Genomic DNA, 15,451 nt, shown 5'->3' with positions numbered 1-15,451 from the left:
ATAACTGGCCCAGTCTAGTTTCAGGGACTTGATGGTTACCAGAATGCTCCTTGGCCACTGCCTAATTTTAGCCTAGGTCCCTCCGTGGTTTTGGGGAGTGACCAAGTACAGAAGGAAGGGGCGACTCCTGGCATACAGTCAGCTCTTAGCTGGCTGCCGAGGCCCCAGTGTGGGTGGGATCCAGCTGGATCCTGGAGCCGCGGACCCTCAGGACCTCATGATGCTTCTGGTAGCAGGGTCAGTAGACAAGAGGCACCAAGCTGAGAGGTAGAAGAAAGAGGCTGGGCTTTCAAGTCTACCCTGGCTTGGCCACTATCTCATTTGTGCGACCTTAGATAAAGAGCATCCAACCAGAAACCCCAACCCATTTGTCTGTAAAATGGGAACAGCATCTCCCGCCTTACAGGGCGGGCATGGAGTCTGACGGAGGCAATAGGAATCAGTGCTACTCCTCGTTCAGGTCTTTGGGGTCTGAGTTTGGGGTGGGGGTTTGGGGAAGAGATGAAGCGTGTCCAGAAGAGTTGGGAGGTGGTGGTGGTGTGTAGGGCTGTGTTTCTGGGACTTTCCTCGCTGAAGTCAGAGGCCCGAAATAGTGGCGCTTCGGCGAGCGCGTAGGGGTCTGGTCACCAGCTCTCTGCCCCGCCCTCTGCGGGGAGCGGTCCAGCCGCAACGCGGGCCCCCTGCGCTGTCCCATCTCCCGGCAGAAGGGCGAGAGACTGGCCAAAGGCTCAGCGCTACGTGAACATGCCCCATGGGACCCCGATGAGCCGAGGCCGCCGCAGCTGCAGACGGCGTCGCCGAGGTCCAAGGGGACACCTCGCCGAGGTCCCTCGGCTCAGCTCCCACGGCTTCCACGCCGACGGCAGTGGCGGAGAGAGCCTCGGCCCTGGGCGCCCGCCAATCAGGAGGCAGAGGCCGACTCCGGGCACGCCCCGTGACGTCACTCATCCGGCCCTGGAAGTCCCGCCCAGTGGCCGGGCCTGGGAAAAGCCTCGAAGGGCCAGTGGGTGGGGCTTGTCAAAGGGTGAAAATAACTCCCTTGTAAATCGCGCATGTAGCTATAGCTAACCTGAGAAATATACAAGCAGGTGAATCGTTTTCTAAGTTTTAAAGTGTATTTATTCACTCAGTCACTCATCCACCCATTCATCGGTTTGTGCATCCAGCTGTCCATCTTAACTGTCCGCTCAGCCAAAGCTTTGGGGCGTCTCTTGTGTGCCAGGCGCTGAGCTGGGTGCTGGTGAACGCTCAAGTCTAGTGAGCAAGTCTGACAGTAACAAATGTTTACACCCATCATGCTTTTATTACAACCGTGATCAATTCTAGGAACATACGGAACCGGCTGCCGGAATAAAGAAGTGTTGAATTTAGATTGGGGGCTCGGGTCTCTGGAGAAGTTACCTTCCAGCTGACTCCTGAAGCAATAAAAGTGTTCCAAGCAGAGGAAAGAGCTTGTGGAAAGGCATTGAACTTGGCAGGCTCTTGCAGGGTTCTGGGAAGGGAAAAGAGGCCAGTGTGGCTGGAAAAGAGTTGGGGGAGGGGAAGCGCAGTGAGGTAAGACTCTGGAGATTTGGGGGAGCAGATTATTAAAGACCTCAAGGGCCAAAATAAAGTAGAACTTTATTCTAAGTGTGATGGGCAGCTATTGGTTGGGTTTTTGGGGGGAGTGTCGCTTGATCTCCTTTGTTTTCAGATCTTCTTGGCCCTGTGTGGAAAATAAATAAGAGTGAACAGAAGGATCAAGAGTGGACACAGGGTAACCTCTTAGAAGGACTTTGTGGGTTCCCTCTAGGCCTGAGGGTAGTGACCTGGATGCTGAGAGGAGGGCCATGTGGATGGAGACTGGTGAACAGACTCAAGAAATAATTAGAAAATAGATCTACAGGTTGCCTGGTTGCTCAGTTGAATGGGGTTAGATGGGTGAGGCAGAAGGAGATGAAAATTAAATCCCTTGGTTGGGCAGTTACTTATAGAGTCCCCTCTGGAGGCCAGGCACTGTCCTAGTGCCGCTGACTGGGTTCAAGTCCTGGCCTGTCGCTTGCCAGCTGTTTTCCTTGGGGAAGTGACTTGGCATCTCTCTACCTTCATTTCTTTTCTGTGAAATGAGGATCCTAATAACATCTAAGGAGATTGTGGTAAGGATTAAATGAGGTGATATAAGTAAAACCTTGGATCTGGGTGTTTGGGACTAGGTTCTGAGGTTCCTTAGACTTGAATTTGGGGCTGAGTGTTTGGGTCTGCTTCTTGAAGCAACCAAGGCTCCATTCTTTAATTTTTTTTAAAAAGGATGTTCTCTTTTTAAAACTTTATTTTTAAAAAATTTATTTATTTTTGGCAGCGTAGAGTCTTTGTTGCGGCATGCAGGGTTTCTCTAATTGCGGTGAGCTGAGGCTGCTCTCTAGCTGCGGTATGTAGGTCTCTCTTTGCGGTGGCTTCTTTTGTTTCGGAACACGGGCTGTAAAATGCAGGCTCAGTGGTTGTGGCGCCGGTGCCCCAAGGGATGTGCAATCTTCCCAGACCAGGAATCAAACCAATGTCTCCTGCACTGGCAGATAGATTCTTAACCACTGAACCACCAAGGACATCCAAGTCTCCATTTCTTTACTGGCCTTTTACAGAAAATTAAAACAGGATGACACGCTAGCCCAGTGGTTCCCACACTTGTCTGTCTGCACATAAAAATCACCCAGAGATTTTTTCTTAACTTCCAAAGCCCAGGCTACACCCCAGACTAGTTAAATAACAATTTTTGTGAGTAAGACACATATCAGTATGTTTTGATCCCTCCAGGTAATTCCAGCTGTAGATAAGTTTGGGAACTGCTGTGGTAGCGAGAAAAAAGGAGGCTCCTTTAAAGTGTGGTCAAGGAGGGCTTCTCAGAGTAGGTGATGTTGGAGTGGACACCCCAGAGTAAAGAAGGCTATCATTGGAAGGTCAGTGAGGGTAGGGGGGCCCCTTTGGTCAAATGTCTAGCCTAGGTTCCTACATACCTGGAGGTGACTTTGGGCCTATTTCTTTGAGCCATCAAGACCCCATTTCTTTACTGATGTGCTGCAAATGAACCTCCCCTAATCTGACCTCCGTGTGGCTTCACAGAACCTGGAAAAGGTGTGAGCTTGCCTGTCAGTCCTGTCCGTTTCATGGAAACCACAGAGGGAAAGGAAATAGAAGGTTGCTCTGGGCCTCTTCATAGGGTCTTCCTAGGGCCTTCCTCTCCCCCTGAGCCAGGAAGTCCACGCTCCCTAACCTTCTGCCCCTCCCCCAGAACCGGCTAGCTTAAAGGAAGTGGCTCTTCAGTTCTTCACAGGAAGCCACAGGCCTCCTCTGCCTCTACTCCCTCCAGCTACTGCTGACCCAAGCCCTCTCCTGGCCCAGGTCCCCTTCAAGGCTGGGTCCAGAGATGCCCTGTTCCAGGAATCATCATCTCCTGCCCAGACAAGAAGGGTCTGTGTGGAGTGCTCCTCTCATTGCCTTTAAATCCCGCATGACTCAGGTCTGGGAGCACAGGCTGTGAGCCTGGAAGTGAAACCTGGTCACAGGGTGTCCTGATTGCTGTGGTCAGGAGTTTGGAAATCCCAGCATTGCAGGATCGAGGGCCTAGAAGGAGAGGAGAGGGCAGCCCTGCAGGCATCCTCAGAGTTGACCACTCCTGTGAGCTTCAGGAGCTCCTGCCGCAGAGCCGGCGCAGAGCCTGAATCATTTTAGTCTCTAGCATCCTTGGTGGGGCTGGCCCCAGGGAGAGCTGTTGATCACAGTGGAGCTGCGGGAGGATGAGTCAGGCTGAGGCGGCTTTCAGGCTGAGACGGCACTGCCACCTGGTGGTCATACTCGTGCATAGCACAATGGGATTGTGGGAAGCCTGCCCTGAGAGGGAGTGAGTGGACTTTCAAGGGTCTTGGGGGCCAGAGGGCTCCTTAAAGAATAAAATAAATCTCTAGATAAAGGGATTTTTATCAAAGAGCAAGACACCTCTGACTTGAGCACTTTGGAAAGACATTCTAGGTCTAGATGAGAGTCCAGCTCTCCCCATCCTCTGTTTTATAGACTAGGATCTTGAGGTCCAGAGAGAAATGATGATGTCAGGGGACCTCAACGTTGTTTTCCATCAAGTCAGCCACGCAGATGGGATCTATTTTTGGATTTGTCTTAGGGTGCGGTCCCAGAGTGAGGAACAGCCCTGCTAGTTTCTAGCCACCCTTCTTTGTGACCAAATAGGCATCTCTCAGCACCATAGTCACCGAAGTTGGCACTACAAGGTGGCTTTTGGCCGCTTCCAAAAATGAAACCTCAGAGGGCTGGGACATGACAGGCATAGGGGATTCAGAAGTCTGTGCTTCAGGCTCAGCAGTTTTAGAGCAGGAAGTGCCCAGAGACACTGATGTCCAACCTCCCCTTGTTTTAAAAATGAGGAAGCTGGGACTCAAGGAAGGCAAGTAACCTTCCTTGAGTGGGCAGGGTGAGTGCCCCATTCTGGAGCTGAACCAGGATTTGGTGCTGTGTCTTTCTGAAGATCATTGCCAAGGAGGAGTCCAAAGGTGATTAGCATCTCCTGACTTGTTGCACTAGCGAATTCTGGGTTTACATTCATCATTCTGTCTCATACTTTATAGACAAGGTGATTGTGGTCCATGAAAGTTGACAAGGGCCAGGATGGGTGAAAAGAGATGGGGGCAAGGAGGTGGTGACAGGGAAGGAGAAAGGGGGGGTCATGAATATTCTGAGGGGCTTCTAATTTGTATGCAGGGGGCTCCAAGTAGGTAGGAACTGGATCTCTTCCACTGCAGTGTCCTTAATATTTGGCACAGTGCCAGACACAGAGTGAGTGCCCAGTAAATGCTGTGGAATGAAAGTCAAGAGTTATCCTGCACTGGCCCAGAGGGATCCTGTGATAGGCAGAGGATCACCTTAAAGACGGGTCATTGCCAGTGTCACTCAGCTTGAGAACTGCTGAGGCCTCAGATCTAAAATCTGGGGCCAGAGTCGTCCACCTCTCTCTGGCCTTAAATGCTGTTCAGGACAATATGATATCTAAGGACGGTGTATGCCCCTGGGGGCAGGATGCCTACACTTAGGAAAAAAGAAGATCCAGGGCTGTGAGCGCTAGAACGTAAACCCAGGCTCCAAAGTTAGATGATATAATTCTTGGTTTTATTTGGCTGTCTCCTCTTTGCTTTATGCAAGTCCCTAGTCATAATAATGGACATTTACTGAGTGTTTAGCATTTGTCAGGCATCATGCTAAACTCTGTTCATGGTTTCATCTAATCTCATAGGAAATGGCAATCCACTCCAGTATTCTTGCCTGGAGAATCCCATGGACAGAGGAGCCTGGTGGGCTACTGTTCATGGGGTCACAAAGAGTAGACACGACTGAGCAACTAACACAGAGAGGCTATTATTGTTCTCGGTTTACAGGGAAGGGAAGTGCAGCACAGGGCAGTGAAGGAACTTGTGCAGGGCACGAAGCATGGTAAGAGAGGGCAGGCAGCTTTGAACCCAGGTCTGTGGGACTCCAGAGGGACACCCCGAACCACTCTGCTCCACTGCTTCATGGAAAACTCAGCCTCACCCATGCTAGAGAATACTGAGCAAAAGTTAGGGGCCTGTGTTTGCCTGACCACAGCATTAAAGGGGGTTGAGGCCTGCATGGCAGTGACAGCGGGTATTATCAAGGGCTCCCCAGGAAAAGAACAAGCGGTCTAGCCCCTGCCTCCCATGAAGGTTGGGTGAGGTGAAGGGACAGGTGGATGGAAGGAGACTGGCCTCAAGTTCAATTCTACGCACATACATTGAGCACCTGCTGTATGCCAGGCACTGGGGAGGCGAGATGAGAGAGATGCAGTGCCCGCTGTGAAGGGGCTGAGGGAACACACTTCCATCTCTGGGATATCAACTCTGTGGACAAACTGGGGTGCAGTTAGCACGCCTGGGGGAGTGTGATGCCTGAGACGTGGGCAGAAGTCCACCGAGGTGGGGCTCAGCTGATGCCCTGTGGTGACTCTCAGGGCAGGGCACTCAGCTCAGCTTCCGCTCCTGGAACAAACTGTGGAGATCTGTGTGTTTGAGGTGCCGGTGGGGCCTCCAGCACCTGTGCCCCCTCTTTCACAAACCCGGCTTCTCTGGGGCCCTGGGGCGAGCCAGCTGAGGCCAACAGTTTGCCACCCGCAGGGCGGCATCCGACCGGGAGACAGGAGCGAGCACGATATAGCCTCTTAGCCGCCTCTGCACGTTGGCAATCCAAGGAGAAATTCTGGGTTAGAAGTGGGGTGGGGTGGGGGAGGCCTGAGAACAGCTGGCTGGGCCCTTTAGTGACCGGCGTTTGTGGTTCACACATGGCCACTTCCCCGGGGGTGCGGATCTCTCTAGAAGGCTGGTCTGGAATCGCGGCTGGCACGCCCACTCAGGCCGGAACCAGAGCTCGAGTCTGTCTCTCTCTCCATTAGTGCCAGAACCACCCCGAGCTTTACTGAAGAGTGGTTTCCGGGGCCTCTTTGCCCTTCTCCCCTCAGCCGAGGTCCTGGCACTCTGGTTCCCTGGACAGGCCTCCCGAACCTCAGATCTTCCCAAGGGCTGGGCCTCCCCTTCCCCCTCAGAAGGCGTGTGGGCTCCAGCTGCAAACTCCCCACCCTGTCCCCAGAGCTCTCTAAAGGAAGGGAGGCCTCGCTGACCACCCCCACCCCCCAAAAGCTGCTCTTAAACCGTTTCCCCATGACAAAGGGAGACCCGTCTAGCGCTTCTTTGGGGACTAGAGATCTGGCTTCTCCATCTCTACCTGATCAGGGACATAGCTGGAAGCTTCGCTCACTGAGAACAGATCTGCGTCCCCAGGCACCCTGTGAAATGGAGCCTGGGCGCCCAGGCTGTGACAGGGGTAGCAGGAAGGCTCTGCCAGGAAGGAGTCCCGGAGGACGAGGTATGTCTGAGGTGGGTTGTGAGCTTCAGAAGCACGTCCTAGGCCGAGAGACCAGAACACACCAAGGCTCAGAGGCAAAACCAGCTGGTTGTGCTCCAGGAGCTGTGATGGGCTCTGGGGAGGGAAATGGGGGTGGGGTGTGTGGATGAGGCAGACCAGAGCCAGATCTTGTTGGGCTTCTCATAGCAACCACGACTCACAGCAGGACTGAGTGTTTTCTGAGAGACGTTTATTCTGTGTGTGTGTGTGTGTTTTTTTTACCTCGGTCATTGCCAAGTGTGACAGAGGAAGCTCTGGACTGCAGCTGGAAAAGGAAGACAAGGAGGAAGGCGGGGCTTCCAGGCAGCTGCCGGCTACTTCTTCTCCTTGCTCTCTTTCTGTCTGCTTTCGACTTGCTTGTGGACAGTATAGCCCAGAAAGGCCCCGATCTTGGCCATGAGGGCACTGCCACCGCTAGCGCCTGTAATGCAAATGACAGCCCGGTCCCTTGGAGCCCAGGCACCAGGCCCGGGAATCCAAATGTCGGGAAGCAGCGGGTCAAGTGTACCCTTTTTATTTCCAGCTAGAGGAACAGAGGCCCAGAGGGGACAGGACTTCTGCAAAGGGACTCCCATCGCCACCCTCCCAACTTGCCATCTCAAATCCGAGATGAAAATGACAAAAATAAGAGCGCATTCTCTTCATGTCTGCAGTGGACACACTGTACTATTAGTAACGCTAACCGCCTCCTTGGTGGAGGCCTCAGTGGGTGCTGGTGGTTTGCAAGTGAGATATGTCAAGCTTCCCCCGCCATGTGTGACAGGACAACCTGTCACAATCCTGTGACATGTGAGAGGACGGCCATCTCACAGCACAGCACTGCTGCTCGGCTTGCCCACACCCTTCCTCTCCCACCGCTGGGGGTATGGCTCAGGCTGTCTTCCCGCTGCCCCTGCCGAGAAGGGCCCTGTCTTCTTGAGCCGCTTCTTTGGGCTTTTGTCATCCAGAACTTAGGGAAGATGGAGGGGAAGGCAGAGGGGCAGTCTGTCAGGGGTGGTTTTTCTGAAGGATGTGGGAGGCCTCAGAGAGAGGGAGAGAGGGAAAAAGAAAAGACAGGGCTGGGCAGGGAGACAGAGAGAGAAGTGAAAGCATGTTTTCCAGAAGCACCACTCTGTGCTCTGTATCTGTCCCCGTAATGATGCTCAAGAAATGCAAGACCAGGCTGAGCATGAGATTGAATTGGGTCACTTCTCCCCGGTTCGTTGCCACTCTGATTTTCCGGGATGGATGAGATTCATAAAGTGTTAAACTGAGGATGCTTATCCTGGTTAACGGGGAAACTGAGACTTGTGACTTGGCCAGAGCATCAGTGAGGCCTCTGGCTTTACAGGCTGAAAGCAAGAAGGCCTACTGACTGGGCTTGAATACTGGCGGTGGTACTAACTATATGGGAGAATTTGAGTCAATTCCTTAATCCCCAGGTGGGTGCCTCAGTTTTCCCACGGTGTGTAGAGCCGAGTTAGGCTGTGGAAAGGGCTCAGGACAGTAAAGGAGGCCCCTGGCCTGGGTGTTCCCTCCTCCAGGAACCCCGCCAGGACTCACCCAGGCTCTGCAGCGTGGCCACCAGCCCCCCGGCCGGCACTCCGCCTCCGTTCGCCACGGCCGACCAGCTCATCAGTGAGGAGGCCAACGAGTTGGCGGCGATGCCGGTGCTCGCGAAGCCCAGCATGGGCAGTGCCGCGGCCATGAGTCCTGGAGGAAGAGGAGGGAGGTGGGTGAGGGACGCCGGCTGCAGGGCCCGCCCGCGTCTTCCCGCGCTCCCCACCCTGCAGACCTACCGCCTCCGACGGCCATGTAGGTCACCATGCCCCAGAAGCTCGAGTCGCTGTTTTCCTCTGAGTATCTTTTTTCGTCTGGAAGGAGAATGGACAAAGCCCAGTGGGGAGCAAGGTCCCTTATTCTGTGCCAGAAGCTCCAGACCACCCGGACAGGTAGGACCACCATCCTCCCATTTTGGAGCTCCTCAGTGAAGGATAGCGGCTTTTCCCAGGTCACTGGGCCTGGCACAGAACTGGCTTGAATACATTTCGAGAGAATGGACCAACGGACAGAGAAGGGATTAGAACCTGGGACTCTGGCTACAGGGAGCCCCCGACCCCCACCCCGCGCTGTCCATTGGAATAGCTCCTCTCATTCAGAGGCATGCCTGAGTCTCTAAACGAGGGATCCTGAAACTCTCCGCTTCTTTATCCTTAGATGCCCCAAGATCCTTACCTTCCTCCTCGCAGCAGCCGCAGGTGTAGAGTAGCAGGTAGCATAGGAAGAGCGATACCGCCTTCTGCCGCATGGTGGCGCAGCTCAAGGCTTTGTCACCGTATCTGGGTTAGGGGCAGAGGAAAGAGACGGTCCCCTTATTGGAACCACGCCCGTTCGGTGGTAATTCCCTTTCGATTCGAGGATGAGTCCACAAAAAGCAGCAAGATGCTCTGAATCGAGCCCAGGACCCCCTCTAAGGAGCCGCAGGCTTTTCGTTTCCTCGCTGCACCAGCGGCGCTGATGTTTCTGCCACTCTATTGGTCGTGAGAATTACAGGAGAGAATCCCCTTCTGGTACTATGCCTGGCATGTACTTCACCAGAAGTCAGCTAGTATCCTTACTGTGGTTTTTGTACTTGGCTTTTTTCTGGATGTGTGACCTTAAGCAGGATGCCTGGGACTTCTTTGAGCCTCAGTTTCTTTAACCCTAAAGTGGGGATGTTAATAGAGCCTCTTTTAGGGGGCGGCTGTGGGTTTTTGCAACTGTGCACCCCTGGATCCCTAGCATTTAGAACAGTACCTGTCACATAGGATTTTCTAAACAATGGTTGTTGATAGATTTATTCTTCCAATGCATTGAATATGTACAGGCACCAAATACTGCCTCAGATTAACTTCATTTTTCAGAAAGCAGAAAGGGGTAAAGGAACTTGCCCAAGGTCACACCCAAATCCTGCAGCCTAGACACACACTCAAGACCGTCAGAATCCAAAACCTATGCTCTTTCCATTATACCACAAAATAGAAACACAGTTCCCTGCCCCCACCACAGTTTACCTTTAATGTGATCTTTGTCTATTCAATGCGTTTTCCTTGAAATAAAAACAAACAAGCAGAAATCCCCCAAAACTTCCCCTGGACTGAGCACTTACTCAGCACTTTATGGCACAAGGTTAATTATACCTATAACAACCTCATGAGGTAGGTGCCATTGTTCTCAACCACATGTTATAAATAAGGAAACTGAAGCTCAGAAAAGGGATACTTCTGAACCTACCCAGCTAGGAAGAAGCAGAGTCAAGATTTAAAGCCACAGATAACTGATGCCACACCCACACTTTGAACATCTGCTTCCAATCACTACATCTATCCTCAAAGATAAACTCACCATCACTTTAGAGCCTATAATAAAGGGGTTTCAGAAATCATCCAGTCCTTTGGGCAGGTGGAGTAGCTTGATCCTCATGTTTACAGAACTGAAGCCCAGAGAAATGAAGTGACAGGGTTAAGGCCATAGACCGCTGACATGGCACCTATAAGCTAAATCTCACGACTCTTTGGGTTTTGCAACCCAAGCCCCTAAAAGCCCACCAACCCATCCCTTCAGACCAGTCTTAGTCCAAGGCAGTCAGGAATGTAGCCTCCCTGAGGAATGGGCATTCTAGCTCTTATGGAATGAGGCTCCCAGGCAGGCAGCCTGGCAGAGGTTGGCAGCTTGACACCCACACCTTATAGCTTCTGGGTTTACCTTGGAGGAGAGCAGAGAAAGAATCTTCCTGCCTGGATGGAGCCTGCTGCTGGAAGGGAGCAGCAGTGAAGTAACAGTCCTCAGGCTGGTTTTTTATAGCCCTTTCAGATTGCCTCTAAGTGGCCAATCAGCATCAGAGTTTCTAGTTTCAGTTTCCTGTTTCAGTTTCTCGCGCCCTGCAGCATCTTTTCTCCTCCCTTCCAGTTCTGCTCAGGGACAGCATCTCTGCTGAGCTGCTGCTGCTGCCAAGTCGCTTCAGTCGTGTCCGACTCTGTGCGACCCCATGGACTGCAGCCTACCAGGCTTCTCCGTCCATGGGATTCTCCAGGCAAGAACACTAGAGTGGGTTGCCATTTCCTTCTCCAATGCATGAAAGTGGAAAGTGAAAGTGAAGTCACTCAGTCGTGTCTGACTCTTAGCGACCCCATGGACTGCAGCCTACCAGGCTCCTCCATCCATGGGATTTTCCAGGCAACAGTACTGGAGTGGGGTGCCATTGTCTTCTCCCTTTGCTGAGCTGCCTAGTAGCTAAAAGATGTAATTCAAGCTGGAGACTTTCTGAACAGCTCAAAGTATTCAAAGCAGGTCAAACTAGACTGGGATCCACAGTCCTACTGGGCTTAGTGAAGCCAGACCACCAGTTCCTCCTAAGGCAGAAAGTCTCTCACAATTTAATTGAATTAATAATAATGCCTACCATTTATTGAAGAGCTTCCCTGGTGGCTCAGAGGTAAAGAATCCACCTGCAATGCAGGAGACTTGGGTTTGATCCCTGGGTCGGGAAGATTGCCTGGAGAAGGAAATCACAACCCACTCCAGTATTCTGGGAATACTGGGAAATCCCATGGACAGAGGAGACTGGTGAGCTACAGTCCATGGGATCACAAAGGAGTCAAGTATGACTTGCATGCGTGTGTGCTCAGTCGCTTCAGTTGTTTCCGATTCTTTGAGACCCCACGGACAGTAGTCCACCAGGTTCCTCAGTCTATGGAATTCTCCAGACAAGGATACTGGAGTGGGTTACCATGCCCTCCTCCAGGGGATCTTCTGACCCAGGGATTGAACTTGCATATCCTGCATCTGCTGGATTGCAAGCAGATTCTTTACTACTGAGTCACTGGGGAAGACCCAGACACGACTTAGTGACTAAACAAGTCATATATTGAGCACTTGCTGCACACAAGGTCCAGGAAAGATATCCAATCTCACAACAGTCTTGAGAAGTACTGTCACTATTTATAATCGTGTTTTGCAGATGAGATTAAAGCTTGTGGAAATGAAATCATTCCATTGTTCTCTCAACCTGGCTGCTTCTGGCTGATGGGTATGTAGTAACACCAGTGAAGCCCATGTTCATGAGGCCATTGTCTCAGATCCTTTGCCATAAAGTGGGTCTTCCGGCCCTAGGTATTGGATTGAGCATTCTTTCAACCTTTGGATGGTGATGATTGAAGAACTAGAACGCAACCCATATTTGGAGTAAATAATTCCAGGTTTTTTTCCAGTATATTTTTGGGCTCCAAAATCACTGCAAATGAAATTAAATCACTGCAGCCATGAAATTAAAAGACGCTTGCTCCTTGGAAGAAAAGCTATGACCAACCCAGACAGCATATTAAAAAGCAGAGACATTACTTTGCCAACAAAGGTCTGTCTAGTCAAAGCTATGGTTTTTCCAGTAGTCACGTATGGATGTGAGAGTTGGACTATAAAGAAAGCTGAGTGCGGAAGAGTTGATGCTTTTGAACTGTGGTGTTGGAGAAGACTCTTGAGAGTCCCTTGAGCTACAAGGAGATCCAACCAGTCCATCCTAAATGAAATCAGTCCTGAATATTCGTTGGAAGGACTGATGCTGCAGCTGAAACTCCAATACTTTGGCCACCTGATGTGAAGAACTGACTCATTGGAAAAGACCCTGATGTTGGGAAAGATTGAAGGTGGGAGGAGAAGGGGACGACAGAGGATGAGATGGTTGGATGGCATCACCGACTCAATAAACATGAATTTGAGTAAACTCATGAGTTGGTGATGGACAGGGAGGCCTGGTGTGCTGCAGTCCATGGGGTCACAGAGAGTCGGACACGACTGAGCGACTGAACTGAACTGAACAATTCCAGTAAGGATGAATCATTGCCTCTCCAAGCTGGAAGGGGGTTGATGTAACTGACCTGTGCCCAGGTGACTGGCTGCTCTCCCTAACCAACTTTTCTGTGCAGCTGCCTGCTGCTGCCTGGTTGGCTAGTTGTTGGCTGTTGTTAGGCCAGCCTTGATGAAAGGGAGCCCAAGTTGTCAGGTGTATTCATAGCCTCCATCCTTGCCACTGGGGCTATCCTTTTATGGGTCTTTTGCAAAACAGCAGGGTGGCTAAGTTTAGAGGATGGCTGACATCCACAGATGGGACATCTGACCCTCTGGCTGGAGAGCCTTGATGGTCTTTGGTGAGTGTTAGTGCGAGACAGAGATCTGCATGCCTTGCACCCACTCCCATAAGTCCATCTAATATGCCCCTTATCCCCACCTGCTTATCTCTGAAATCCCACCCTTTCTCTTCTGTGCTCTTGACCAACTAGCCAAGCCATTTGCTAGTCAGTAGGAGTTAGTGTCACTCTTGCCTGGAAAATCCTATGGATGGAGGGGCCTGGTGGGCTGAAGTCCATGGGGTCACTAGGAGTCGGACACGACTGAGCGACTTCACTTTATTTTTTCACTTTCATGCATTGGAGAAGGAAATGGCAACCCACTCCAGTGTTCTTGCCTGGAGAATCCCAGGGACGCGGGAGCTTGGTGGGCTGCCGTCTATGGAGTCGCACAGAGTCGGACACGACTGAAGTGACTTAGCAGCAGCAGCAGCAGGAGTTAGTGTATCTGTGCTTCAGCCCATCGCTTCCTTCACACAAAGGGAATGACAAAGTATACTGCTTGGAATTTTGCTCCCAGGGGGGATTGACTGCTGTCCTTGGGGGCTGCCCCTACCTGGGGTTGTAATAGAGTGGTCCATTTCCAGCTGGTGCCTATTCTGTCGCTGTTGTTCAGTCACTAAGTCATGTCCAACTCTTTTTGACCCTCATGGACTGCAGCACTCCAGGCTTTCCTGTCCTTCACTATCTCCCAGAGTTTGTTCAAGTTCATGTCCATTGAGTTGGTGATGCTATCTAACCATCTCATTCTCTGTCACCCTCTTCTCCTTTGGCCTTCAATCTTTCCCAGCATCGGGGTCTTTTCCAATGAGACTGCTGTTCACGTCGGGTGGCCTAAGTACTGGAGCTTCAGCTTTAGCTTCAGTCCTTCCAGTGAATATTCAGGGTTGATTTCCTTTAGGATTAACTGGTTTGATTTCCTTGCCGTCCAGGGACTCTCATGAGTCTTCTCCAGCACCACAATTCAAAAACCTCAATTCTTCGGCCCTTAGCCTTCTTTATGGTCCAACTCTCACATCTGTACATGACTACTGGAAAAACCATAGCTTTGACTAGGCAGACCTTTGTCAGCAAAGTGATGTCTTTGCTTTTTAATACCCTGACTAGGTTTGTCATAGCTTTCCTTCCAAGGAGCAAGCATCTTCTGCCTACGATGATCTATCTGTAAAATGTATTCTACTCTCTTCCTCCTTCATCAGTTGGTTATAGGGAATCCTCCATGAGGCCATAGGTATGAGTTAAAGAAGTGTCAGATCCATAGAGGTAGATGTCATGGGAGTCTGAGATGTCTGTTCATTTGATTTACTCATGCCTCTGGATCCTTTGAGCATAGCCCTGAATGTACCACTTCCATCATGTTGGATTGCTGCTGTGCCCAACTGATAACATCTAGCTTTAGATATATAGCCACCTGACCTCTGGTGGTCACATGCTCAGTCACTACTGGGACCCAGAGACACAGAAGAACCTTTTTGTTCAAATGGACCATGGTAATTATGGCCTTGCTCCAGAATCCTAGGGGTCCTCACTGTAGCCCTTCTATCTGAGCTTTCAGAGACTCCCCACAGAAACTATATCCACCACAGATTCCTCCAGCAACATTGTCTCTGCAGGATCATATAATCCAAAGTGGCATTGGCTGTTTTATGATCTGAACCTGCTATAAACCCCTCTCTTGGTCTGGGTGCCACTCAAAATTGGCAGCTTTCCAGGTCACCTAATAAAGGGTTGGAGAAGTACTTCTAAGGGTATATATTCTGACTCCAAAATCCAAAGAGCTCTCTACTGCTCTGGCCAAAAACTGCATTTTTCTAAGAGATGTGTGGGGTTAGATAACTGGCCCTGACATGCCTCAAAAAATACTGAACCCCTAAAAATATTCCCAGTTGTAGCAAGACCGTGAATCTTCGTGCAATTTATCTTCCACTCTCTGGCGAACATGCTGCTTTCCATTTCCTGTTCATATCCAGTGAGTGAGCGTGATGTCATCCATATAGTGGACTAATATGATGTTCTGTGGGATCTCAAGGTGATCAAAGTTCCTGAAGACTATAGATAACAGAGAGCTGGTAAGCTAACAAAGCCCTTAGGGGAGAGAGTAAAGGTGCTCATTGTACTATCTGATGTAAAGGCAAACTAACTGCCTTTGATCATTTCTTCTCATGGGTTTTGAAATGAAAGCTTTTGCTAAATCAACAACCACACACACACGTGCTGGAGTTGTGCTGATATGCTCCAGTAAAGGTACCACATCCTGAAGAGCAGCTCTGATGGGGGCTCTCACAAGATTAAATTCACAGCAGTCTGTTCATCATCTACCAGGATCCATCTGTTTTCCTGGAGGCCAGACAGGTGAATTG

The 15,451-nt window shown here is 50.9% G+C and overlaps 1 protein-coding gene across 2 annotated transcripts; it reads right to left on the bottom strand.

Moving 5' to 3' along the window:
• Positions 1-7,120: 7,120 nt before the first annotated feature.
• Positions 7,121-10,785, bottom strand: IFI6 (interferon alpha inducible protein 6). 2 transcript variants are annotated; one of them, XM_027519091.1, is made up of 6 exons: positions 10,675-10,711; positions 10,315-10,402; positions 9,166-9,269; positions 8,730-8,804; positions 8,494-8,643; positions 7,121-7,372 (listed from the first exon to the last, which is right to left on the bottom strand). In XM_027519091.1, exons 3-6 carry the CDS (start codon positions 9,236-9,238, stop codon positions 7,266-7,268), a joined length of 405 nt encoding a protein of 134 aa, XP_027374892.1. In that variant the 5' UTR covers positions 9,239-9,269; positions 10,315-10,402; positions 10,675-10,711; the 3' UTR covers positions 7,121-7,265. The 2 variants fall into 2 exon arrangements, with proteins under 2 accessions (XP_027374892.1, XP_027374883.1); XM_027519082.1 differs by lacking the exon at positions 10,315-10,402 and having other exon boundaries at positions 10,675-10,785.
• Between the last annotated feature and the right edge of the window lie 4,666 nt (positions 10,786-15,451).

The sequence above is a fragment of the Bos indicus x Bos taurus genome, chromosome 2 (genome assembly GCF_003369695.1).
Source record: "Bos indicus x Bos taurus breed Angus x Brahman F1 hybrid chromosome 2, Bos_hybrid_MaternalHap_v2.0, whole genome shotgun sequence".
Classification (NCBI taxonomy): Eukaryota; Metazoa; Chordata; class Mammalia; order Artiodactyla; family Bovidae; genus Bos; species Bos indicus x Bos taurus.
The sequence above is the reverse complement of the archived record's forward strand: the minus strand, read 5'-3'. Positions and strand labels throughout refer to the sequence as shown.

Coding starts and splice junctions, on each gene's coding strand:
- IFI6 (XM_027519082.1), bottom strand. CDS start 9,238: ATGCGGCAGAAGGCGGTATCGCTCTTCCTATGCTACCTGCTACTCTAC. Junction 8,644..8,729: donor CTACATGGCCGTCGGAGGCG/GTAGGTCTGCAG, acceptor CTCTTCCTCCAG/GACTCATGGCCGCGGCACTG. Junction 7,373..8,493: donor GGCCACGCTGCAGAGCCTGG/GTGAGTCCTGGC, acceptor TTTGCATTACAG/GCGCTAGCGGTGGCAGTGCC.